Genomic DNA, 25,894 nt, shown 5'->3' with positions numbered 1-25,894 from the left:
GATAATAAACTTGTGTTGTTTTAAGCCACTTAATTTGTGGTAATTTGTTACAACAACAGGAAACTCATAGATGGTAAGATCACCCTTTCTAAACTTTCTGTAATGTTCAAATTACAGAATTCTATTGATGCATTCTAATATACAAATTTAGCTAAAATTTAAGATTCTAGATGAAAGCTTACTCTGCTGCAGTGGTTCCCAACCCTGGCTGCATATCAGTACAGACATACCTCGGAGACATTACAGGTTCAGTTCCAGACCATCAGAATAAAGTGAATATCGCAATAAAGCAAGTCACAGGAATTTTTTGGTTTCCCAGTGCAAATAAAAGTTATGTTTACACTATACTTAGTCTATTAAGTGTGCAGTAGCATTATGTCTAAAACAACAATGTACATACCTTAATTAAATAATACTGTGTTGCTAAAAAATGCTAACCATCACCTGAACCTTCAGTGAATCATAATCTTTTTGCAATAGTAATATCAAAGTTCATTGATCACAGATCACCATAACAAATATAATAATAATGAAAAAGTTTGAAATATTGTGAGAATTACCAAAATGTGACACAGAGATGCAAAGTGAGCAAATGTTACTGGAAAAATGGTGCCAACAGACTTGCAGGGTCGCCACAAACCTTCAGTTTGTTAAAAAATGCGGTATCTGTAAAGCACAATAAGGCAAAGAACAATAAAACGAGTATGCCTATATCAAATAATCAGCTTTGAGAAAAAAAAAAAAATACCAATGTCATGCTTTCTTCCCAGTCCCAGAGATTCTGATTTAACTTTTGTTAGGCTCAAACATCAGCACTTTTTAAAAGCCCTAAACACTACTGTGCAGCCAGGGTTGAGAATCACTGCTCTAGTATATCAGTTCATGACTGACAAGTTTCCCTAACCACAAACAGGAATGTATACCACTCTAAAACTGCATTTCTTTCAAGAATTCTGCAGATGAAAACACTCAACGACAGTCTGGCTTAAGACTGGAAGCTGTGACCTATTTTAACTGACACTGTCAAAGGAAAAGAAAAGAAAAAATAAGGTCACTCTTCTTCCTCAATGTTTTTCATTTTTGTAGTTCAAAGGACTCTTTAGAGATACTGTGCTCCAAGAAGAAGGTTCTTGTTAGCTGTTACACTGAGGCCCCATATTTAAATAAGAGTAATTCATAACAAGAATTGTTCTTCCTTTGCTTTTCTTTTTTTTTTTTTTTTTTTTGCGGCACGTGGGCCTCGCACTGCCGTGGCCTCTCCCGTTGTGGAGCACAGGCTCTGGACGCGCAGGCTCAACGGCCATGGCTCACAGGCCCAGCCGCTCTGCGGCATGTGGGATTCTCCTGGACCGGGGCACGAACCCGTGTCCCCTGCATCGGCAGGCGGACTCTCAACCACTGCGCCACCAGGGAAGCCCTTGCTTTTCTATTGACAATTGACTTAGATTCCTAAAACTATGTAAGATATTTAGTCTTTGAATTTTTATGGTATGTTTTAGAAATAGTATAGACTTGCCAAGTCTGTCAAATTCCACTGATAATGTATTCTTCAAAGTCATATTTTCCCTCTATTTTCCAGGTAGCAAGCTTACTTACTAAAAAAAAAACAAGACAAAACACACACACTTTAGTATGTTTGTGAGCAAATGTATAGAGTTTTCAAATGTGAGATTCTCAGCTAGAAAAATCACTGACAAAGTCTTATGCATCTCTTGGTCAACTCATAGCAGCAATATCCACATGTAAGAGACATCGTTATCAACCAAGTGTGACCAAAGGTTGATCTCCATAGCAACTGTAACTCTGCCAAATGCAGCGTATAAGGCATCAGAGTTAACACCACGTGCACACAAAGTGTTGGTATTATGTAGTCTGGATTGTTGCTGTAGAAACCTAAACCCAAGTCTCTTACAACCATGGATAAAATGAAAACAACAACAGAAGGGTCCTTGAGTACTCAGCCATATACTACTTTGCTTTCAAGCAGGACAATGCCATTCTAAACACCACATAGTAGTCCTGATGTCACTAAAGGAAAATCTATAAAAATAATATTTAATGATGTCATGTATCTGTTTAACATTAGGAACTACTTTGTATTCCCTAAAAGATTGTCCCTCCCACCCTGGGCTCAGATGAATGTTCAAAAGCTCACCCCAACAGAGTACTGTCACCTCCTCCTGGCCTCAGCCAGAGCCAGTTCCGCACCCTGGCAAGCTAGCGAGGTACCAAGTTTTGCTGCCGCCACCATGATAACTACAACAGATACAAACAAGCTTATTCGAAAACAATTTTGCAAAAAAAGAATAAAGTAGGAAAAATCACTCTATCTGATGTTAAGTCTTACTATACAGTCATCATAATCAAGACAAGGCAAAAGAATAGAAACATAGATCAATGGAACAGATAACCCAGAAATGGATCAATACAAATGCACTAACTGATTTTTTTTTTTCATAAGATGTTGGGGGTCGGAGTTTATTAATTTATATATTTATTTTTGCTGTGTTGGGTCTTCATTTCTGTGCGAGGGCTTTCTCTAGTTGTGGCAAGCAGGGGCCACTCTTCATCGCGGGTGCACGGGCCTCTCACTATCGCGGGCTCTCTTGTTGCAGAGCACAGGCTCCAGAGGTGCAGGCTCAGTAGTTGTGGCTCACGGGCCTACTTGCTCCGCGGCACATGGGATCCTCCCAGACCAGGGCTCAAACCCGTGTCCCCTGCATTAGCAGGCAGATTCTCAACCACTGCGCCACCAGGGAAGCCTGCACCAACTGATTTTTGATAAAGGTGTAAAATCAGTTCAATGGAGAAAGGAGAGTCTTTCAAACAAATTATTCTGGAACAACTGGACATCCATAGGCAAAATCATAATAATGAACCTTGACTTAAAACTCATGCTATATATAAAAGCGGGTGCAAAATAAATCATGAATTTAAATGTAAAACACGAAACAACAAAGCTTTTAGAAGAAAACACAGTAGAACATTTTGGGACCCAGGGCTAGGAAAAGAGCTCTTAGATATCACATCAAAAACTTGATCCATAAAAGAAAAAAAAAATCAATAATTGAAGTTCATCAAAATTGAAAACTTTTGCTTTGTGAAAGACCCCATTAACAAGATAAAAAGATAAGCCACAGACTGGAAGAAAATATTAGCAAATCACATATCCAAAGGACTTGTATCCATAGTGTATTAAGAACTCTCTGAACTCAACAGTAAGAAAACAATTTATTTGAATATGGGCAAAAAGACCTAAACAGACACTTCACCAAAAGTTAAGATACTAAGATGGCAAGTCAGCACATGAAAAAATGCTCAAAATCATCAGTCATTAAGGAAATGCAAATTAAAATGAAGATGAGACATTACTACACACCTATTAGAATAGTTAAAATAAAAAATACTGACAATACCAAATGCTGGCAAGGATGTGGAGGAACTGGAGTTCTCATACTTATATATACATTTACCACACAATCTAACAATCACACTCCTGAGCATTTATCTTCGAGAAATGAAAACTTATGTTCACATAAAAACCTATGTGTGTTCACTGCACCTTTACTTGTAAGAGACAAAACTGGGGAGGGAAAAAACCCAATGGTCTTATGGTAAATGGATAAACTATGGCACATTGATAAAATGGAATACTAATCAGCAATAAAAGAGAATAAACTATTGACACACATGACAACTTAGGTGGATCACGAGAACACTATGCTGAGTGAAAATAGCCAATCTCAAAAAGTTACATACTATATGATTCCATTTCAAAATTACAAACATATAGAAATGGAGATCAGATCAATGATGATGGGTGATGAAAGAGGTGAGGTTGAGAATATAAACGGGTACCACTAGGAAGTTTCTTCATGGTGATGGAACAGATGTATAACTTGACTGTGATGGTTACACAAATCTGTACATGTGATCAGTTTACAGAACACACACACAGGCACACACACAACCGAATGCATGTAAAAATTGGTAAAATCCAAATAACATCTGTAGTTAACAGTATTGTACCAATGTCAATTTCCTGGTTTTAATAATGTTCTATAAATATGCAAGATGTTACCCTTGTGAAAAGCTGGATAATGGGGACAAGGGACATCTCTATACTATTTTTGAACTTCCTGTGACTCTATTATTTCAAAACAAAAAAGTAAAAAACCCCCAAAACTTATATTCACCAAAAAGCCATGATAAAATTTAAAACTGGGGAAAAAAAAATACAACATTTGAGAAAAAGTAAAACCCTTAATATACAAAGAGCTCTTATTTGTCACTAAGGAGATTAAATGCAATTAATAATGAGCAAAAGATATAGACAACTCACAAAAGAAGAAATTGGCAAATAAACATAAGACTCAATCTCACTAGTATTAAAATTTTTTCAACATAAAACAAGATATTTTTAGCACCTATCAAATTGGCAAAATTTTTCAATATCCAAGGTTGGCAAGAACAAGGAAAACAGGCACTCCTATATAATACTATGGATAGAAACTAAAATATGAAAATATTTTCAAAAAAAGATGCACATACCCTGATTCCCTAAAATTCAAATCTAGGAATCATCCCAAGGAAATAAACAAGCGTGCAATGACATACACTTAATTTCTTCATCATAGTACTATCTACAACAGTGAAAAATTTAGGGGAAAAAAATGTCTAACAAAAGAGGATAATGAATTATACTATGGTATATCCATACAATGGAATATCATGTAGTTATTTTAAATTATGTTTATTTAATATTAAAAGCAATTCTCTATATACTGCTATGAGAGAAAGGCAAGAAACAAAAATACACACATGGGACAAACTCATTTTTACAGTCTTGCAGCTATATACCAAAATATTAACAGTAGCTATCTCTGAGTGGTAAGATTATGGGTACTTTTTGAATAAATCTCTGTATTGTCTCATTTTATGTAAAAATGAGAAGATTTTTAAATCAAATAACACATACTAAAGAAGGCTCTTTCGACTACAGATTTTTATATATTATAATGCTAAAACCCTACTTGATATTTTAGTTTCACAGAAAAAAAGAACCACCCTGCCTAGTACAGCAACATCTGCTTTTTCTTTATGATTCCTCCAGGTTCCTGAAAAGATGCCCTTCATTTGTAGTCTAAAAACAAAACTTGATAAGATTTGCTTTAAAAAACAGTCCATGCAACCCAAGGAATGTTTATGCCCATTCCCCATGAAGTTGATAATCTCTACATCTCTACTTATATCTAATTGTAAATGGCACGGAGTACAGATTTAGATATTTTTAAATAGATAGTTTATTAAAACATACTGATAAGTGTACCCTATAATAAATATAGTAAAAGAAAGATAGACAGGAAAAAGGGAAAAGTGACTACAATGACAAGAATGATAACAACATCTTCTTTAACATGAGCTTGAGAAACAGAAGCACCTTAGCTCTAAGGATAAGGAAGAAGGAAAGTTTTTCCTCTTTAGTTTGGTAATTTGTATCAAGCTCAGAATCTCTGAAAGCTTATTTGATGCTCTGTAGTTAACAAGGCTTATTATGTGTTGAAGGCTAAGGTTTCTCTACTAGAGACACATGGCTCCTTTGAGCCTGTTCTTTCCCTCAGTTAAACTGCTTCAAGTGTCTAAGCTTAAAAATGTAATATTGCTGCTTTGACAGTGAATATCTCAGATGGCATCACTTTCTCTATTCCCTTCCAGCATTTAAAAAACTTTTTTGTTTTTGTTTTATAGGCCTGAATTAATGGGACTTACAATATGCCGAAATCATCAAGAGGCTTTCCCTGGCTCATGAAGTTAAAATTCTCCCACATAGTTAACTGCTGATTTTCACTCAAAATTACCATGATACTAACTCTGCTCTTCCTGACTTCCACACTTTAAACTTTGTATGTTTACATCTAGTTTCCTCAAGAACGCCCTCAGTTCTCTGAGAATAGGAAGCCCTTTTACCTCAACACACCCCTCACTGTTTTAACACATAGTAGATGGTCAATAAATATTGGTTGGCAACACAGCCATGTCTTTCAATTCCCCTCCTTAATTGATACTATTTTCCCCCCCCAAGCCTTAGCTATTATTTCTCCTCCATTCCCTCTGCCTTACTTATAGGGACAGAACCACAAAGCAGAAGCTGAAGACAGGGACTTGGAAGGGCATTGTTTTCTCTTTGTCTCCCTGCAGAAACTTGTTTAAACATTTTAAAAGAGAATAAAACTAAATTTATACCTTTGGCACATGTCTTTGAAAGTAAAACAACCATCATTTAACAAATAAGCTACCTTTATTGGAGAACAGTCTAAGGGAAAAGCTGAGGGAATAACCCTTGTGCACTAATGGATTTTAGAGGATTGCTTTCCTCTAAAAGCATATGAACTCCATCAGTCTTGGTCCCCAGTGCTCTGAAACTCTGCACTCATGACTTGTGGGAGCCTTCATGAATTCAAATATATTTTTACCAATCATGTGACTTCTATCTATCCAAGAGAATTTTTCAGTGCCAGAAAAGTGTATGATTAGGGGTCCATTCTTTTAAGAATATTTATACTGCCTAAATAACTCCAGATGTTTTGCTTTGGTTTTTGGTTAAGGGGTGGAGGCAGGAGGGCAGGAATCAAACTGAAGACCCTCCCAATTAGAAATGTTTGCCATTCCATCCTAAATGAGCTCTTTCTTATATTTCTGCTTGAAAGTCCCAGAATTTAAACTTATGACACTCATGTGTAATGCCAAAATATGAGGATTTAGATAGGATTGTTACTTTAAAAAAATGGTTTGTGGATAGCTTACATCTAAATTATTTTTACAAATCACAATCATATGAAGCAGAGATTGCTTCCTGCATTTGTAATTAATTTGCCAACAGTATGAAGCACTCTTTAGAGTCAGCTGTTTTTGATAGAGGAGCAAATTATGGAATGACAAACTCCATATTTTTTGAGAATTTGTGCACCTGCTGATTAGAACTTGTTCTCAAATTCTATCTAAACCTACAATGTCTTAAAGCTAATATATTTTCATACTATATATTAAGTATAGTCAAAACTGTCTGAAACATTCTGAAAATCACTAGACTCATAAGGACTTTAATTTTGCTTTCTGTCTTCAAGAAGGTATATGCCAATCCCATGGAAGACTGCAAAATAAACGGATGCAACAGCATCTCGTGGTACTCCATTCCTAAAAAATGTTATGTCTAGGAAAACGTTTCCCTACCTAACTGTAATCAATTCTGCTATAATTTAAGTGCATTTTTCTCCCTTCTCTGTCTTCAGGAAGAGTTGATCACTATCTTCAACTATGATGTTCTAGGCTATGAAGAATAATATGTAAGATAAACACCATGATCTAATTAAAGTAATGAGTAAGGCAAAGGTCAGGAAAAGGCCTCTGGTTAGGGAAGGTTTTGCTTTATTCAATTCATTCTGTGAGTTGAATTGAAGGCTTTCTATGTGTCAAGTATATGCCAGGCAATATGAATATACAGACAAAATCATCTCTTTTGAAAAGTTCACAGTCTTAGAAATACTTATACCTAAATCAGAGGTCCAAAATAAAGGATCCACAGAAGCCAATTAATCCATGAAATGGCCAGCTGTAACTGAAGCATCTCAAATGGTGAACTGGAGAACACAGGGCCAATCTTTTTTTTTTTTCCAGCTTTATTGTGGAATAATTGACAAATATAACTGTATACATTTAAAGTGTACAACACATGCCCAGTCTAACGCAGCCACCACCTGACACAAGCAGATTAAGACCATGGAGAATGCAAGCTCAATAGCGTCACAGCTTCCAATTTTTTGAAGAGAATGAAAGTTAGAGGAATGAGCAAAATATTTAACCTGGAGAAAGTCAGGGAATGCTTAGCAAAAGAGCTAACACTTGAGTCCTGAAGGTGAAGCAATGCTTACCAGGTATGAATATAGATGATTTATCTCCTATGGCCACAGCTTAGGGTGGAAAGGGGGGAGTGGCAGAAGTGACTAGAGAAGAAGGAAGGGATGTTTTGCCATGCACAGGCCAAACTGTATCCTACAGAACATGGGAAGCTACTAAAGAGTCTGTGACTCCACATCGTAGAAGGGTACAATTTATCAATCTGTAGTAAGCTTTACCAAAATGCTATCCAGTGAGAGGTCAAGATTTATAGGCAATATAAAGAACCAGGCACCTTGCTCATAATCCATAAAGCTAGAGTGGGCATCACCAAACCTAAATACTTGTCTTAGGCCTCCAACTACTGTGATGTCTAAGTGCCCATATGGTTCCAGTAGCAGCAATGACTGCTTAAACAGCAGCCAATTTACCCATGGAAAAGAGTATACCAAACCCAAAAAGAAAGTTTTGTGAGATCTGCCATCCCCAGATGTTTCCCCTTTACTCTTGGCCAGGGTTAAAAAAAAAAAAAAAAAAGATAATACCTTAGTCATTGCTAAAATGACCTAAAGTTAGCAAAACATCTTGACATATATTATCCTCTCCCATCTAAGAGATCCTCGGCTCCCTATTTTCTACTTTGGGTTTATAACACACCCACAGCAACCAACTGTATTCATATTTTGAACTCCTTTCTTTATACTAAACCACTTTGAATTCAAGAGTAGTAAAATCTAATTCAGGGCCACAGGTTAACCAGCACCCCTTTCTTCATCCTCCTAACCCATTTTAGTCATCGTCCTAACCCACTGGCCAATCCTATTTTACCTGCAATTCACTAATGAAAATATAATCAACTATAACCCAAAATTAATATGCATTTTGCTTCAGAAAGGATGTTTGTTTTTACCAGGGACGTTTCCTATTCTCCACTTAGAAACAGGGAAAGAAAACTACGTTGTCCTCTAGGCCTTTCATTCAAGCCTCACAACAGGATAGGTATTATTATTCCACAAGATAGCTATTATTATTCTCATTTTCAATGAGGAGAAAACTGAAGCTCTGAGTAGTCAACTTGTCCAACAGCAGCTGGTAAATGACATAAGCCAGGTCTGAACAGGTCAATCTGCTTCCAATACTATGTTCTTTCCACTATACTACACAGCTTCAACTGCTGTTTCTAATAATAACAGGCATGATACTCCACTTCCACCTTATATTTGTACAGTGCGGTATACCTTTCAAATCATTTTCATCTGTAATATTTCTCTGGGTTCCTAAAACTATCCTTCAAGCAAACTTAGGCAAAGGAAAACAACAACAACAAAAATAACCTAAGATCACAGAGAAAGGATTATTGGGCACAAACAATAGCTAATAACAGCAGCTATGTTTATTGAGCACTTGAGCTAAACATTTTACAGTGTTGTCTCATGTAATTCTCATTACAATCCTGTGAAACAAGAATAATAACAATCTCATCTCTTTTACAGATGAGGTAACAAGGCTCAAAAAATTCTGTAGTGCACACAGCCAGGAAACAGCAGTGTTGGAATTCAAGTTTGGGTACTGGTTAGCTCACAAGCCCATGTTCTTCTCTACAACCTCAGCCAATACTGCCTCCCTCCCTCGCGGTGCTCCTCACAGAATATAATGCTTTCACTGTAATTAAGTTAAACTAAAATTAGTTGGAATTCCAAGTTAAAATCTGTATGCATTCTCCAACCCACTATTAAATAAAAGTGGTAGAAGCAGCAAACAGGTGGCAGGATAATATCGACCCGGAATTTAAAAGAAATTCTTCACTGGAAAACCGACATGTAGATAATCAGAAACTCAATATAGTTTGGAGGGAAATCAAACCATCAAGCTCCCAGGACTGCCCTTTTATGGGGCAAGAAACATTACCCTGACCATTTAACAAATGAACATATTATTCTAACATACATTCACTATCAAGAAATTATTTTTTTTAACATATCCTATGCAATAGTTAAAGTTATCAAGGATGGAAAAGATCCATTCCAGTTTTTTTTTCTAAGTTGCCCAGGTACATCCATGAGTATTTTTAAAGTTAGGTTAAAATACTGGGGCCAGGACCACTAACCTCTAGATGTTCATTTCTGGGGCTCCTTTCTATGTACTCATAAAATTATACCAGGCACACTTTATTGTCATGTAGTCATACTTGTTTTTAATCATGGGTACTATGGAATAAAAAGTACATGAAGAAATAAATAATATTTAAAAATAATAGAACTACATAAAAATGCTTTTAAATAAAAGCTTAGTATTAGTCCTGTGAAACTGACACTCCTTTAAATACACAGTAACATAAAAGAAATAGCCTAAAGTTAGAAAGAAATGTTAATGAAGATTTGTGAAACCATTTTTATTGAGGATAAAATAAATTTCATTTATTTGGTGATATTTAACCATTTAAGATATAGAAAGCACCCGTCACAAAGCCCTGTAATTCACCAGGGATCGAATCCATGTTTTTTTAGGACAATAAACTGGAACAGTGAAAAACTAAGAGAGTATTAAAATTTCAATTAAGACATTGGCAGTGAAAAAAGAAAAGTGAAATAATGCATACTGAAAACTAAGAGAAAAAGCTTTAAGAGAAGTTTGGAGATACAATATGATATTGTTGGGAAATAGATTTTTTTCTTGAGAAACAAAAATTTGTACAAACACAAAGTAGACACTGGCAGTAAGGTGGGAAGAAAAACGAATAAGTGACTAAAACCATTATGTATGCACAAACTTGGAAACCTCAGGGAAAATTCAGCAACTCTTGAATTTTCTCTCTCAGTACCTCTCATTCACTTCCAACACTATCTAATAAATAAATAGCACAACTCCAATGATCAGAGTATCCCTGGAGAATAATAAACCATGCAGGTATTATTATTTTAAAATATTAACATCACCAATTTGGAATAATACAACTAGAAACTTCCAGAACATTTTTGAAGATACTCTTCCATTTTACCTTCAATTTTTCAAATTTGGCTTTTTAAAAAAAACAAGTTGAATTTTTATTCAAATACTCCTTTCTTAATAAGAACACATTTTAATAGTCTAGTGGTTGCACATGGGCTTTATTTTCCTTTAAAAGAATTTCAGTGACCTACTCTACCCTTCTTCCACCTGGTAATTTGTACTCCAGCACAGAGGAGAAAGCCAAGATATAATTGACAACCTAGGACATAGTACATTGACTCTTGAGCAACACAGGTTTGAACTGCACTTATATGCAGTTCCACTTATATGCAGATCTTTTTTTCATTAGTAAATACTTCAGTACTACACAATAGTTGGCTGGTTGAATCAGCAGATGTAGAACCACAGATATGAAAGAACCACATACTATATACAGAAAGGGACTACAAATTATCTGTGGTTTTTCAGCTGTGGGGAGGGTGGGCACTCCTAACCCCTACATTGTTCAAGGATCAACTGCTTTTCAAAAAGTCATCTTCCGGGCTTCCCTGGTAGCGCAGTGATTGAGGGTCCGCCTGCCGATGCAGGGGACAAGGGTTCGTGCCCCGGTCCAGGAAGATCCCACATGCCGTGGAGGGGCTGGGCCCGTTAGCCATGGCCGCTGAGCCTGCGCGTCCGGAGCCTGTGCTCCGCAACGGGAGAGGCCACAACAGTGAGAGGCCCGCATACCGAAAAAAAAAAAAAAAGTCATCTTCCTTTCTATGGAGTCCACTTATTAACAGTGTTTTAAGTTCAGAGGAGAAAGAGGAATTCTATTCTACATAGGCACATAAGAAATATTTAAACTATAAATCACCACCTATCCCAAACAAACCAAAGGAATCTCATTAATGTCCCACAAAAACTGTCTTAGGAAGGGAGGAGTATTTCCCCATCCCAAGCCCCCTACAAGCAAAGACACACCAATGCAGAGAGAGATCATTTCTCAAGTGATTCGCAGGCATTTATAAGGTGGCATATTGAAGAAGACCAACGTACCTTCTGTTCCAGCAGGGCCTTTATTTATGGAGGAGTTGTGAATGTGACAAGTGCAAGAACCATATCTATTTTATTCATCCACTAGCTCGCACACTACCCTGCATAGGCATTCAAGAAATATGTCTGAGTAAAATGCCATCCAAGGATAGCAAGAGAGAAAAAGAATACAACTGATGTAAACTTTTTATTTCCTTAAACTATAGACAGATATATTGAGAATTATCTACATTTAGTATAAGAATCTTAACGTATAAGGAGGCAACCCTGCCAATGCAGAGACTGAATACTATGGAAGGTCATTAAGAATCAAGTGCTGATCAGTCCAGATACAGAACCAGGACAATGAAAGTGATGGTCTGGACAAGTCTAGAAGTGAGACAATTCCCACCTGGTGGGACTTTCTTAGTTCATTGCATTACAAAGTTGGAAGGTAGATATTAGAGCTACAAAATATCAGTTTATTACATATGTGATCATGCTTATTTTATATGTGAATAATATATATGTATTTTATATGTTTGTTTTACATGTAACCATATTCTGGAGTATGGATTATCACTCTCAATGTAGCCTTTTGTTTATTTTTTACTTTGGAACTCAGTGCTTTGTATTTACAGAAGAAAAATAATAAAGGAAAAGCCTGAAGCTAAAAAAAAAAAGCCCTGGGGCCTCCCTGGTGGCGCAGTGGTTGAGAGTCCACCTGCCGATGCAGGGGATACGGGTTCGTGCCCCGGTCTGGGAGGATCCCATATGCCGCGGAGCGGCTGGGCCCGTGAGCCATGGCCGCTGGGCCTGCGCATCCGGAGCCTGTGCTCCGCAACGGGAGAGGCCACAACAGTGAGAGGCCCGCATACCGCAAAAAGAAAAAAAAAAAAAAAAAAAAAGCCCTGTAATTATTAAACACTATAAAAGAATATGCTCATGCAAATTACCAATGCTTAAAAAATTCAAAACACTACTGCTAAGTTTTTAGAATATGATATAATATTCACTAGAAGTATCTCTAGCCTCACAATTGTGGAAACAAAACCAATTCAGTTTGCTAAAAAAAAATCTCTGGAGCAAATGAAATAAACTTCCAAGGAGATTCCAAGAGAATGGTAATTTTTAAAGCTATTTTAAAATATTTGTTAAAATGAAGTTTCAGTGCACAAAAATAGAAAAAAATGAAAGGCTTTGAGAAGACTTTGGTGAGTCACAGGAAGAAAAGCAAATCCAGCTGCACTCCATTAACTAAAGATTTGTATCTAGAACTTTAGATAAGTATTAAATCAGAAACAACTATCTGAATGGTTAACATCTAGTACCCATTTTTAAAACCTACGCCAGGGTAGCTATTCTTGGGAAAACATTCATTAAACTCTTAAAACCACAAACACAGATAAATAAATTTTGGTAACTAAAGAACATCCAAGGTGTGTAAAACACGTACACACACACAAGAAGATTCTGAATCCTATAGAAGAATAAAGAAGGAACAATTATAGAATACAATATTGATGAAAAGCATTTGACAATACAGCAATAATGAGCAATATGAGAAGAGAGATGTGGATGTCTGAATCCTAATTCATTACAATCTAACCACAAATAATTAAGTATTATAGCACTTAAGAACCTACAACCAACTTATCTTTATTAACTGGGCCCAGAATTAAGAACACAGACTAGTCAGTATTCCTCAACCTTGAGTAACATTTGGAATATTTTTAAAGGGTAAAAATTCAGTCATCCAGTACTGCCTTAAATGATTTTTATTAAAATGTTATTTAAATATGTATTAATATAAAAATTATAAACACTGTATGGTTATGGTTCTTAAACTAAAATAAATAAAGTTACAAATTGAATACAAAACTTATTCAAAGTGGCATTAATTTACGATGACAGGTGATGGTACTTGATTTAAACTAAATTGCAATTCCCAGTATGAAAATAGTTCTGACCGTCTGGGACGGTTCTTTGGAATAAGGGAATCCTATGGTAAAGATGCTATTCTCTCACCACTATTCTCTATTCAAACTATATGAAACTTTTATTCATTTAACACACTGCTTTTACCAGGTCTCCTGACTGGGCCCACAAGATTCTCTCTTAGCTCTTGACACAAGAAAAAGATTGGTGAGGAGCATCGTTACTCCATCCTTACCACAATCGTTACTAATCACTTTAGTGGCTTCTAGAAAGGGCTAAAGATTTGGGTGGGAGGGACTACAAATGAAATGGACTCCCTGAACCCAAAAAGCAATGCGAGGAGCCCAGGGGAGGCTGGGTCTAGGTGGTAGCAGTTAACTGCCAGAAGCAAAGTGGGCATGGTGACTCTCACAGGCAGCAAGGTAGATATTGGGAATATTAGGTAATCTCAGGCTTCGTTGTGATAGGCAGAAATCCCTGTCTATATTTAATTGGTCAGATTCAAGAATTCAAATCAATAGCCAGCCCACTAAGATGTTTTGATTTGAATAACCAAAAACAAACAACTCCAGGTCTAGTGAACAGAGACCTCTCTGAGACGCTACAGTGGAGAGTCTTGGCCTCTCACTCAAATCTAAGACCCACAGTTCTTGAATGAAGAGGAGGCCAAATCCCTCTGGAAGATTTTTTTCCCGAATGCATCTCCGGCCACTACCCAGGTAATGATGAGTTGGCAAAAGGAAAATACCCAATCCTCTTGAGGATTATTACCTACTAGCTCTGAGCTAACGTTAATTAGTAGGAATTAAGAATACCACTGGTCCCATTACTAAGGCAAAACTTTTCTGGGTAAAGTTCTGGGCACTTCTCTAGAGTGCCCAGCTGTTCAACAAGTTCTTTCCACATTGTTCAGTCAGACTTGCACGTCTCCCAGCTCTGGGAGAACTCTGACAGTTGTACAGCTTATAGTGCCCAAGCATCCTATGTGTGTGCTGCTTAGTTTTCAATAACAGACTCAAGCGGGCACCTTAGATTTCTGGAGCCTTTCTGTGCATGCTCTCTCCTCTTCTGCACTCTGTCCCACAATTTCCAGCTGCCTCAGCCTCCCCCAGATCTGATCCGTCTCTTCAACTCAGCAGTGCCAGCACCCTCTGCTCGAGTTCCCCCTCTCTGTGCTGCTATTTGGAAAGTACCTCTCAGCAGAAAGTCAGAGTGATCACAGCTCTCATCTCATTTGTTTTCTCACTCACAGGGATCACAATCCTGTGGTCCCTGTACTCTAAGCAGAATATAGTTGTTTCATATATATTGTATCCAGTTTTCTACTTGTTTACAGCATATTATTCTAGCTTAGCAGAAGCAGACATTTCCAATCTATCCTTTTTGCCTCGTCTATCCCTTGTTCAGCATACCCCAAACTACTACTTCCCTACACTTTGCTAGGCAACTCCTTGTGGCTTATCTTTCCCTGCCTTGGTCATTTCCTTCCCATCCAACATGACCCAACTCTTACGTCACCTTAACTTTGGAAGTCTTCAATTTTCTCTAGAGAGAGATTTTCTTCCTCTTTCTCTGCCTCTACAGCATATTGTTCACACATACTACAGCATTTATCTCAATATCCTCTATTTGCATGTCTCCCCACTAAAATGACTTTCTAATAATAACGGTAACTGCTAACATGTGACTCCTTTCCATGTTCCAGGTACTCTTCTAAGTACTTTACCTATATTTGCCCATTTACTCTTCATAAAACCCTAAGATATAGGTACTATTATTATCCTCATTTTACAAATGAGGAAACTAAGGCACAGAGAGGTAAAGTAAATTGCCTGAGATCCCATACCTTGGCAGTGGTAGAGTCAGGATATGCATCTAAACAGTCTGATTCCAGAGCTCATGCTCACTGTACTCCCTCTCACGAATTCCTCAAGGGCAGCAACTATGTCTTATTCTTATTTGTATATCCATGCCCAGAGCACCTCAAATATTTGTGGAATGAATTAAAATTTATAATGTTCTCCAAGTCTTCCAAGAAAAAGTCCTTCATAAGTAATGTAGGCTTTCAGTACAGTAATTACAGAACTGAATCTAGAAAGGGTCTTTCATAAACATGGGAGAGACTAAAATTAAATTTCTAATAATAAATTCAAAGAGCTCTAAAGAAGTTTACCATGCAGAAAAAGACTAATAAGGTTTTTTAGGTAGCTAAGTAACTAGTGAACTCAGTCAGGAACAAAAAGTCTCTACCCAGGAATCAATACCCTCTAAGAGAGAGACTAAATGTCATAATTTGTCTCCAATAAATGCATACCAAATTGATCCCATCTATCTAAATCTGAAATAGAGATCACAGTTTTTCCAAGGCAAAAGTAAAAAGACAGAATATTTAAACAAAAACGTAATCCTAAGAGCCAAATCTGTCAAGAGTAATCGATGAACACAAAGCCACATTGCTCAATGGAATTAGCTATGTTAAACAACAAGAATTTAACCAATTCTACATGAAAAAAAGTATTGTTACTATCTTTGAAACAAGTGTCCTCCATATGTTTATTAAAAGCTCTTAAGTTCTTGACAGTAGATAGTATATGCAGTGAATTTATAAAAGCTAGAAGTACTTAAAAATAATACTGATTTATAGAAATTTAAGTGACTAAAAATAAAAATATATATTTTGCACAAATGGATAATTACATTTAATTAGCAAGATAGTAATGGCCTATAGGGTTCAAGCTGTACTGGGAGAAAGTGGGGACTGATGCACTGTCACTACCTTCAACCTCTCCCACACTACCCATCCACATCACATACCCGGACTTTGACATCATCCTACATATAATACCACTGTCTAGCTTGGACAGGTCCACAATCCCTCATCCAAAGTCCTTGAAACCAAATGTCTTTCAGAATTTGAAATTTTTCGATTTTAGGAAGGTGCAATTCACCCAGCACTCCAGAAAAATCTGGGGCAGCACCCTGTAATCAAACACATTAATATTTCTGTAGCAAAATGCAAGAATATTCACATTAAGTGGGATAAAGAAGACTATAAATGATCTCACATCAGATCAGGTCAGATTTATGAGTCTAAGAAAACATTTTTTCTGAGCTTTCAGAATTCTTAAACAGTAGGAAAAGGATGATAGATATGAACTATCAATACATATTGCATTCAATCTGCTCATTCCCTGCCTGAGAAGTGACAACAGCTCCCTTAGCTGCTATGTTCAGTTACAACACTAATTTCTACTAGTCCAGAACTGGCAACACTTTTGGAAATCATTTAGTCAAACTTTCTACTTCACTGCTTAGGAAACTAAAGCCCAGAGATGGAATAACTTGCCTAAGGTCACACTGTTACCTACTGACAGAGATGAAAGTAGAACATACAAGCCTCCTGTCTCCTAGGCTTACTTACTGTTTGTTCATTCATCCATCCATCCATCCATTCATTCTCTCTCTTTTCAAAGTGATTTCTTTTAGCTTTTCAAAATAATGAAATAATTACAGACTGACAGAAAGATGCAAAAATAGTACAGTCTTCCCTAGGTATCCACAGAGGCACTGGTTATAGGACACCCTAAGGATACCAAAATTTGTGTTGCTCAAGTCCCTTTTATAAAAGGGTGTAGTATCTGCATATAACCTATGTGCATCCTCCAGTATACTATCTTTTTTGGCTGCGTTGGGTCTTCGTTGCTGCATATGGGCTTTCTCTAGTTGCGGTGAGTGGGGGCTACTCTTTGCTGCGGTGCGCGGGCTTCTCATCGCGGTGGCCTCTCTTGTTGCGGAGCATGAGCTCTAGGCACGCAGGCTTCAGCAGTTGTGGCTCACGGGCTCTAGAGCGCAGGCTCAGTAGTTGTGGCGCACAGGTTTAGTTGCTCCGCAGCACGTGGGATCTTCCCAGACCAGGGCTCGAACCCATGTCCCCTGCATTGGCGGGCGGATTCTTAACCACTGTGCCACAAGGGAAGCCCCCTCCAGTATACTTTAAATCATCTCTAGATGACTTATAATACCTAACACAATGTAAATATCATGTAAATAGTAGTAAATACAATGTAGATGTTATATATAAATAGTTGCCTGGCTCAGCAAATTCAAGTTTTGCTTTTGGGGAATTTTTTTCCCCCAAATATTCTCAATCCATGGTTGGCTGAATCCACAGACACAGAACTCGTGGTTAAGGACTGACTGTATAAAAAGTCCTTATGTATCTTTCATCCAGCTTCCCCCAATATATAGCTGTAGTACAATATCAAAACCTAAAAGTTAACATTGGTATATTACTGTTAACAAAACTACAGACCTTATTCCATTTTCAGCACTTTTCAAAACCCTGCATTCGTTTGTGTGTAGGTATATACTGTTCTACACAACTTTATACCATGTATTGATTCATGTACCTATCATCACAATCACGATACTAAACTGTTCCATCACCACAATATACTCCTTTGTATTTACACTCCTCCCTGTTCCCCACACTGTTTATGACTTAGTAGCCACTAATCTGTTCTCCATCTCTATAGTTTTGTCATTTTGAAAATGTCGTATAAATGGAATCATACTTTTGAAATTGACTTTTTCCTTAGTTGTGGTAAAATACACATAAAATTTACCATCTAAGCTATTTTTAAGTATACAGTTCGGTAGTGTTAAGTATATTCACATTAATAGTTCATTTCTTTTCATTGTTGAGTAGTATTCCATTGTATGGTTGTACCACAGTTTGTTCAACCACTCACCTTTGAATGACATATGGGTTGTTTCCAGTTTTTGGCTGTTACAAATAAGGTTGCTACAAGCATTCACGATAGGTTTTGATATGAGTTATTATTTCTCTGGGATAAATGCTCACAAGTGTGATAGCTGAGTTGTATGTTAAGTGTATGTTTAATTTTATAAAAAATTGCCATGCTGTATTCCAGAGTGGCTGTACCATTTTTACATTCCCATCAGCAATGTATGAGAAATCTAGTTTCTCACCAGGACTTCATATTGTATTTTTTATTTTAGCCATTCTAATAGGTTTGTAGTGGTATCTCATCATGGTTTTAACTTACAATTTTCTAATGGCTAATAATGTTGAACAACTTTTCATATGCTTACTTGCCATCTTTATAGGCTCTTTTTGCCCACTTCCTAATTGTATTGTTCGTTCTCTTACCACTGAGTTTAGGGAGTTCTTTACATATTCTGGATACAAGTCCTTCTTGAGATAGTGATTTGCAAATGTTTTCTTCCTGTGGCTAATCTTTTCATCCTATTACAAGGTCTTTTTGCAGAGCAAAGTTTTCAATTTTGATGAAGTCCAATTATTATATTTTTTCTTTAATGAACTGCATTTTTGGTTTCATGTCTAAGAGCTGTTTACCTAGTCCTAGGTCCCAAAAATGTTCTCCTATGTTTTCTTAAGTTTTATAGTTTTACATTTCACATTTAATTCCATTTTACATAGACCTTTTTTTTTAATATGGTGTGAGGTTTAGGTCAAGGTTCATTTTCTTGCCTATACTGTCCAATTGTTCCAGCACCATTTGTTGAAAAGACTGTTCTCCCTCCATTGAATTGCTTTTGCACCTTTGTCAAAAATCAATTGGGTATATTTGTGTTGATCTATTTCTGAGTTCTCTATTCTGTTCCCTCAATCTGTCTATTCCTCTGCCAATACCACACTGTCTTGATCAATTAAGCTATATATATTAGGCTTAACATAAGGTAGAATGACTCCTCCCACTTTCTTCTTTGTTTTTTTCCAATATTGTTTTAGCTATTCTAGTTCCATTCATGCTGTTCATTTTACTTTACTGTACTGCTTATTCTTGCTTTTAAGGTCCTCCCTATGCCTAGTAGAGGTATGACAGCCTGAGAAAGAAGAAAAAAGAATCAAGAAGAAAAAAAATTGTAATATAGTACCACCACTCTAAAACACTACCCATGTAATTTCTATCCATCTATCCCAATCACATCCCAGTTTCTTGATGAAAGGTTCTCTACTATTCCAGCCACTTTAGTTTTTAAATTTTTGTTACTGAGGTATAGTTAATGTACAATTGTGTATGTTTCAGGTGTACAACATAGTAAATCACAATTTTTAAAGGTTATACCCCATTCACAGTTATTATAAAATATTGGCTATATTCCCTGTGTTATACAACATATTTTTGTAGCTTATTTATTTTACACTTAGTAGTTTGTACCTCTTAATCCCCTACTCCTAACTTGCCCCTCCCCCTTCCCTCTCCTTACTAGTAGCCACCAGATTGTTCTCTGTGCCTGTGAATTTGTTTCTTTTTTGTTATATTCACTAGATTGTTTTATATTTTATTCCACATATAAGTAATATCATACAGGATTTACCTTTCGCCAGGCCACTTCAGTATCTCTAAATGTAATAGCTAATATATCTCTACTACTCATTAGTAACAAGTCATTTACCTCCTTTTGATATTTGTAAATATATTTGTGTCCAACACAATGTCTATTCTCAAAGGACATGGTCCATGTTTTAGAATTCTTTATATTCCTCCATAAGCTTTAATAAACATTGAATTAAGGATTATTTATCTAATTGGAACTTACAACTAGAGAAACTAGAACATCTAGAACAAGAGTAAAAAATTAGCTAATTGCTACATTGTTCCTAGTAATAAGATCATTATCTCACTAAATCTCAAGATTTTAAATTTAATCTCATTTCTCAATTAAATTTTATAAAAGTATAGTTCTAGGCTTTTTTCCTTTTTCTTGATGAGATAACTTAGGCAAAGAAAGAGAAGGTAGTGAATACTGAATTATGGTGATTTCCTTTTTTTTCTCCTCCTGTTTGCCAAAAATGTCACTATACATCTAAATTTTAGGGCCATAAGATATGATTCACCCCTAATATATCAATACCATGTATATCTACCCAAAAAGTAAAATGACCCAAGGGATTAGAATATTGATTTAAGTAAATAATGTAAAATGTAAAATGGAACTAGTAAAAGAATTTACCGAAGCCAATTTCCTATGGTCCTAACTATATTAACTCTATGGGGTATTTGTGTCCTTTGGATAGCATACTGAGAGGTTCTCTCTCTTAATTATCAATGCTTTGCTCACAAGATTTCAACAAAGTAAGGTGCAGTATGTGAAACAATATAGCTGCTTAATCCATGTTTTTAGCTATAATTTACAATAACCACAATCTGCCTACCCTATGGATCAGATGCCTGCTTCTCTGCTAAAACAGATATATGCACGACCCTCTCCCCAAAAGTTTTTTGTTCATTAGCTGCCTGTGAGTTTAGACTGTTTAAATAATTTAAATAGGGGCTTCCCTGGTGGCGCAGTGGTTGGGAATCTGCCTGCCAATGCAGGGGACAGGGGTTCGAGCCCTGGTCTGGGAGGATCCCACGTGCCGCGGAGCAACTAAGCCCCGTGAGCCACAGGTACTGAGCCTGTGCGTCTGGAGCCTGTGCTCCGCAACGGGAGAGGCCGCGGCAGTGAGAGGCCTGCGCACCGCGATGAGGAGTGGCCCCCGCTTGCCGCAACTAGAGAAAGCCCTCGCACAGAAACGAGGAGCCAACACAGCCATAAATAAATAAATAAATAAATAAATAATAATAATTTAAATAAATGTAATAAAACTATATGCAGATTAGCTCCTCCTTTTCTTACAAAATAATCTATATATGTTACTACAACTTTGCTGAAACTTACTATTTTGTTCCTCTTCAATTCTTTCACCGTAATATGGGACTAGGCAGGCACGGTAGGCTACATACAGTCAGGGAAGTTTCAGAGCCATCAGTCTTACAAGCTTTCATCTAGTGTGTCTCTGGTGCCCTCAGAAGGAATCTTCTCTAAGACCCCAACTGATGGTCTGACATTTAAGTAGATGAAGTGCAATTCTCAGAATACATACATTAATAAGGCTCTTTCTAGTTCTCCCCTTTTCACTTCAACACTTTATTACAGAGACTACAATATGCATCTGCACAATGTAATATACAGTCCAGGAGGACTGGAGCCAGGAACCCCCACGGGTATCAAAATCCAAGGATGCTCAAGTCCCTCATATAAAATGGCACAGTATTTGCATATAACCCAAGGCACATCCTCCCCTATACTTTAAATCATCTCTAGACTACCTACAATACCTAATACAATGTAAATTCTATGTAAATAGTTGTAAATACAATGTTAATGCTATACAAATAGTTGCTGGTGCACAGCAAATTCAAGTTTTGTTTTTTGGAACTTTCTGAAATTTTTCTTCCCCTGCATATTTTCGATTCACACTTGGTTCAATCTGTGGTTGTGGAACCTACGGATCCGGAGGGCTGGCTCTACTACTACAACCTCCACTGCTAAAACTATCATTCCCATCACATACAGAAAAACCCACTATTTGATTAGCAAAAACTAAGACACTTCATGGTTCGTGTGTTGTGAGAACACAGAGTAACCTGAACTCAGACACTGCTAGTGAGAATGTACACTGGTACAACCACTTCGGAAAACAATTTACTATCTCCTAAAGCTGAACACATGTGCACACACGCCTTTATTCTCTCAAGACAAGTACGCCAGGAGATGCATGCTGCATATTCACAGCAGCACTTTTCATAGCATCCAAAACTGCAAACAACCCAAATGCTGACCGAAAGAAGACTGTGGTATATTTACACAGCAGGATTTTACACACCAGTGAAAAACTAATGAAGTACAGTTAAACACAACAGGGATAAATGTCAGAAACAATGTCGAATGTAAGAGCAAGTCACAAAGGACTGCATGCAATAAACTAGTATATTTATAAATCTCAAAAATGAGCAAAATTAAACACATTACTATTTAAGGAAACACTCGTGTAATTTTAGAAGGAAAAATAAACACAAAACTCAGTATAGTGGGGATCAGGGAGATGGACCAGTGAAGAGAGAAGGTTCAATAGGATTGATAAAGTTACACTTCTTCAATTGGATGGTAAGCTCATTCGTTTCATTATTAAGCTTTAAAATATATACGTATGTGTGTTTTGAGTGTGTATCATCTAGAATCTCTGGAGAACTAACATTCCAGCTTCGGGACAAGTTTAGCCTACTCATAAAATGACATTCCTGATAACTGGGAATGATGCCAAGAAATAAAATCACTCTACTATTGCTATTTGGTAACTAGTAACAAAGAAATATCAAGTGTCTCATAAAAAATTAAAGCAAGAGGATGGGCAAGGGAAGTGAGGGTGGCTATAAAAGAGCAACGTGAGGGATCCTTGTAGTGATGGAAACGTTCTGCATCTTGACTGTATCACTGTCAATATCCTGCTTGGGGGGAGAAACTGCATAAAGGGTACATTGGCTCTCTCTGCATTATTTCTTCCAACTGCATGTGAATATCCAATTATTTCAAAAGTTTTTTTTGTTTTTGTTTTTGTTTTTGTTTTGTGGTACGCAGGCCTCTCACTGCCGTGGCCTCTCCCGTTGCGGAGCACAGGCTCCAGACGCGCAGGCTCAGCGGCCATGGCTCACGGGCCCAGCCGCTCCGTGGCATGTGGGATCCTCCCGGACCGGGGCACGAACCCGCGTCCCCTGCATCGGCAGGCGGACTCTCAACCACTGTGCCACCAGGGAAGCCCTCAAAAGTGTTTTTTTTTAAAGAAAACATTTTTTAAAAAGATAATTTTTGTCCAGGATTTCTCTACCTTGGTACTACTGACATGTTGGTGCACCTAATTCTTCATTGTAGGGGGCTGTCCTGGGCATTGTAGGGTGTTTAGCAACATCTCTGGCCTCTACCTACTAAACACCAGTAGCATGCCCCAGTTGTGACATCTCCATACACTGCCAAATGTTCCCTAGTGGGCAGACTGCGCCATTTGAGAACCAATGCTCCAGTCATGAAAGTGAAGAACTGTGGAAATATTCTCAATTGAAGGAGACTAAAGAGACATGACAACTAAAGTAATACCTCATTTTAGGCTGGATCCTGTACTAAAGATGAAAGAATGCTATAAAAAAAAAATTATTGGGTCAATTAACAAAAGTGGACTATCAGTGGTAGATTAAGTAAAAGTACTGTACCAATATTAAAAGTAAGTTGATTAATGTAGTTATGTAAAGACTATCCCTGTGCTTATGAAATGAAGTACCTGGGGGTAAAGGACCATGACATATGCAATGTACTCCAAAATGACTCAGGAAAAATATATCTGTGTGTGTGTGTATGTATTTTGTTTACATATACATGTGAATAGTATACATATATATGTATACCATAGGTGAATATGATTATAAAGTATGTTCTTTGTGGGCTTCCCTGGTGGCGCAGTGGGTGAGACTCCGCCTGCCACTGCAGGGGACACGGGTTCGTGCCCCGGTTCGGGAGGATCCCACAACAGTGAGAGGCCCGCGTACTGCAAAAAAAAAAGTATGTTCTTTGTATTATTTTTATTCTTGCAAATTTTCAGTATGTTTGAAATTATTTAATAAAAAGGTGGAGTTTTAAAAAATGGAACCAAAAGTTGTGGTCCTTAAAGTCCTAATGGCAGATTTCACAGTAGTAGTTCAGCATAAGTGATAAAAATCCCGAGGGGAAAATGACTACTGACTAAATAAATTCCTACTTCAAGCCTGAGACAAACGTTGCAAGTAACTAACTTTCGGCCTATCTCCCCCTCCCCATTCTTTCTAGAGGTGACCTCTCGAATAACGCGGAACCAAAAATAAACCTATCCCACTTTTAAAAGACCATTTCTAGGAAGTGACTCAAACCCACATCCCTACTCGATTTCTCCACAAATCACTGTGACAACTTCACCTTCAGTAGTTAAGAAGCAAAAACGCGAAAAGCGCACGTGTTCTCAGTCTTCCTCCGCAAACAGAGTTAGTAAGTTAAGGTGAGTAGAGAAGACACAACATCGAATGCCTAGGATGGCTGAGGAAAGGAAGAGGTAAAAAGGAATAAGCAGGCAGTCAGTCTCAGAGAGGGAGGAAAGGGTGTATAGGCCAGGAAAAAGGACCCGAGTGGGTGCGAGTGTGTCAGGGCGAGAGGGAGTAGCTCACCTGGCTGTGGTAAGCAGAGGGTGCTGAGTCCCCACCAGCTTCCGCACCTGCATAGCGATGTTGCTGAGCTCGTCGCTCAGCAGGCAGCGGAGGCTCATGAAGGACGTGGGGTAGCCCACGATCTTCTCCGCCTCTGACACCACTTGGTTCCAGTGGGCCGGGGACCTGGAGGACTGGCCACGCCAGGAGACCACCGAGGAGATGGTGTCGAGGGCGCCACGCCGGGGCCCCGAGGCCCCGAGATAACAGGGCAAGCGCAAAAGCAGCTGCCGAAGGCTCATAGTTTGAGTCTGGGGGTGTCAGGGACTTGAGGGTGTCCGGAGGTGGCGCGGGAAACAAGCTAGAAGCAGATGAAGAACTTGCGGGAACTAGAAGGAAGCAGCGATTCTGACCCTCAGACGAGGGTGGGTTTCTGGAGCCGTGACCAGAAGCGAACTTTAACTGCAGCTTTCTGCAGCCTGGGTTAGACAGACAACAGCCTCAAGTCAGCGCTGCCCACGGCCATCTAGGGTAGCAGCCACAGCACTGCCTAAGTGGGGAACGCCATATTGTGAGCGTCAAATACGGCTTGCCGTAAAGACGGAGGCGGGCTGTTCTGCGGCAAAGAATTTTTTCCTACTTTACGGCGCAGCCGTGAACGACCCGAAGGGGCGGGGCTTTGGAGGTGAACCCCGGAAGGCGAGGTAGGATGAAAACATCAGCTCCTCCCACTTTCTCGTCCCGGCCTGCGAGGACAGAGGGTGACAGAGATCGGGGTGGGGGCTCCGAGTGGTGCCCCAGCCCCTTGAATCTGGGACGAGTCTGATTCGTCGTAGGATTCCCAGCGCCCAGCGCAGAGTGGGCACGCATAAATATGTGTCGTGAACTAGGGTCGGTGTCTACTAATGGTCTTTTCGCGGCCCCCAGCCCTCCGGAAGGAAGGGCTCAGGCGGAGGCGCCAACTCCTCTGGAAAGCCATCCACCGCCAAGCCCTGGCAGTGGTGGTGGACTGGCGTGAGGGCCGCTTCTCGGACTGTGGGGCTTCAGGAGTTGTGGGCCACGGC

At 38.2% G+C, this 25,894-nt stretch overlaps 1 protein-coding gene across 4 annotated transcripts in view; it reads right to left on the bottom strand.

The window, feature by feature from the left end:
• PDSS2 (decaprenyl diphosphate synthase subunit 2) overlaps positions 1 to 25,402 on the bottom strand; it is a 268,202-nt gene extending 242,800 nt beyond the window's left edge. For all 4 annotated transcript variants that reach the window (XR_014295138.1, XM_082634002.1, XM_082634003.1 and 1 more), the window contains exon 1: positions 24,852 to 25,402. Coding sequence is in view for 3 of the 4 variants with exons in the window: in XM_082634002.1 (XP_082490128.1) it covers positions 24,852 to 25,132 (281 nt within the window). In the remaining variant the exon portion in view is untranslated. The remainder of the gene's footprint in view (positions 1 to 24,851) is intronic.
• Positions 25,403 to 25,894: the final 492 nt, after the last annotated feature.

Source organism: Mesoplodon mirus (genome assembly GCF_964341445.2).
Source record: "Mesoplodon mirus genome assembly, chromosome: 10".
Classification (NCBI taxonomy): domain Eukaryota; kingdom Metazoa; phylum Chordata; class Mammalia; order Artiodactyla; family Ziphiidae; genus Mesoplodon; species Mesoplodon mirus.
This window is presented reverse-complemented; position numbering and strand designations above follow the sequence as displayed.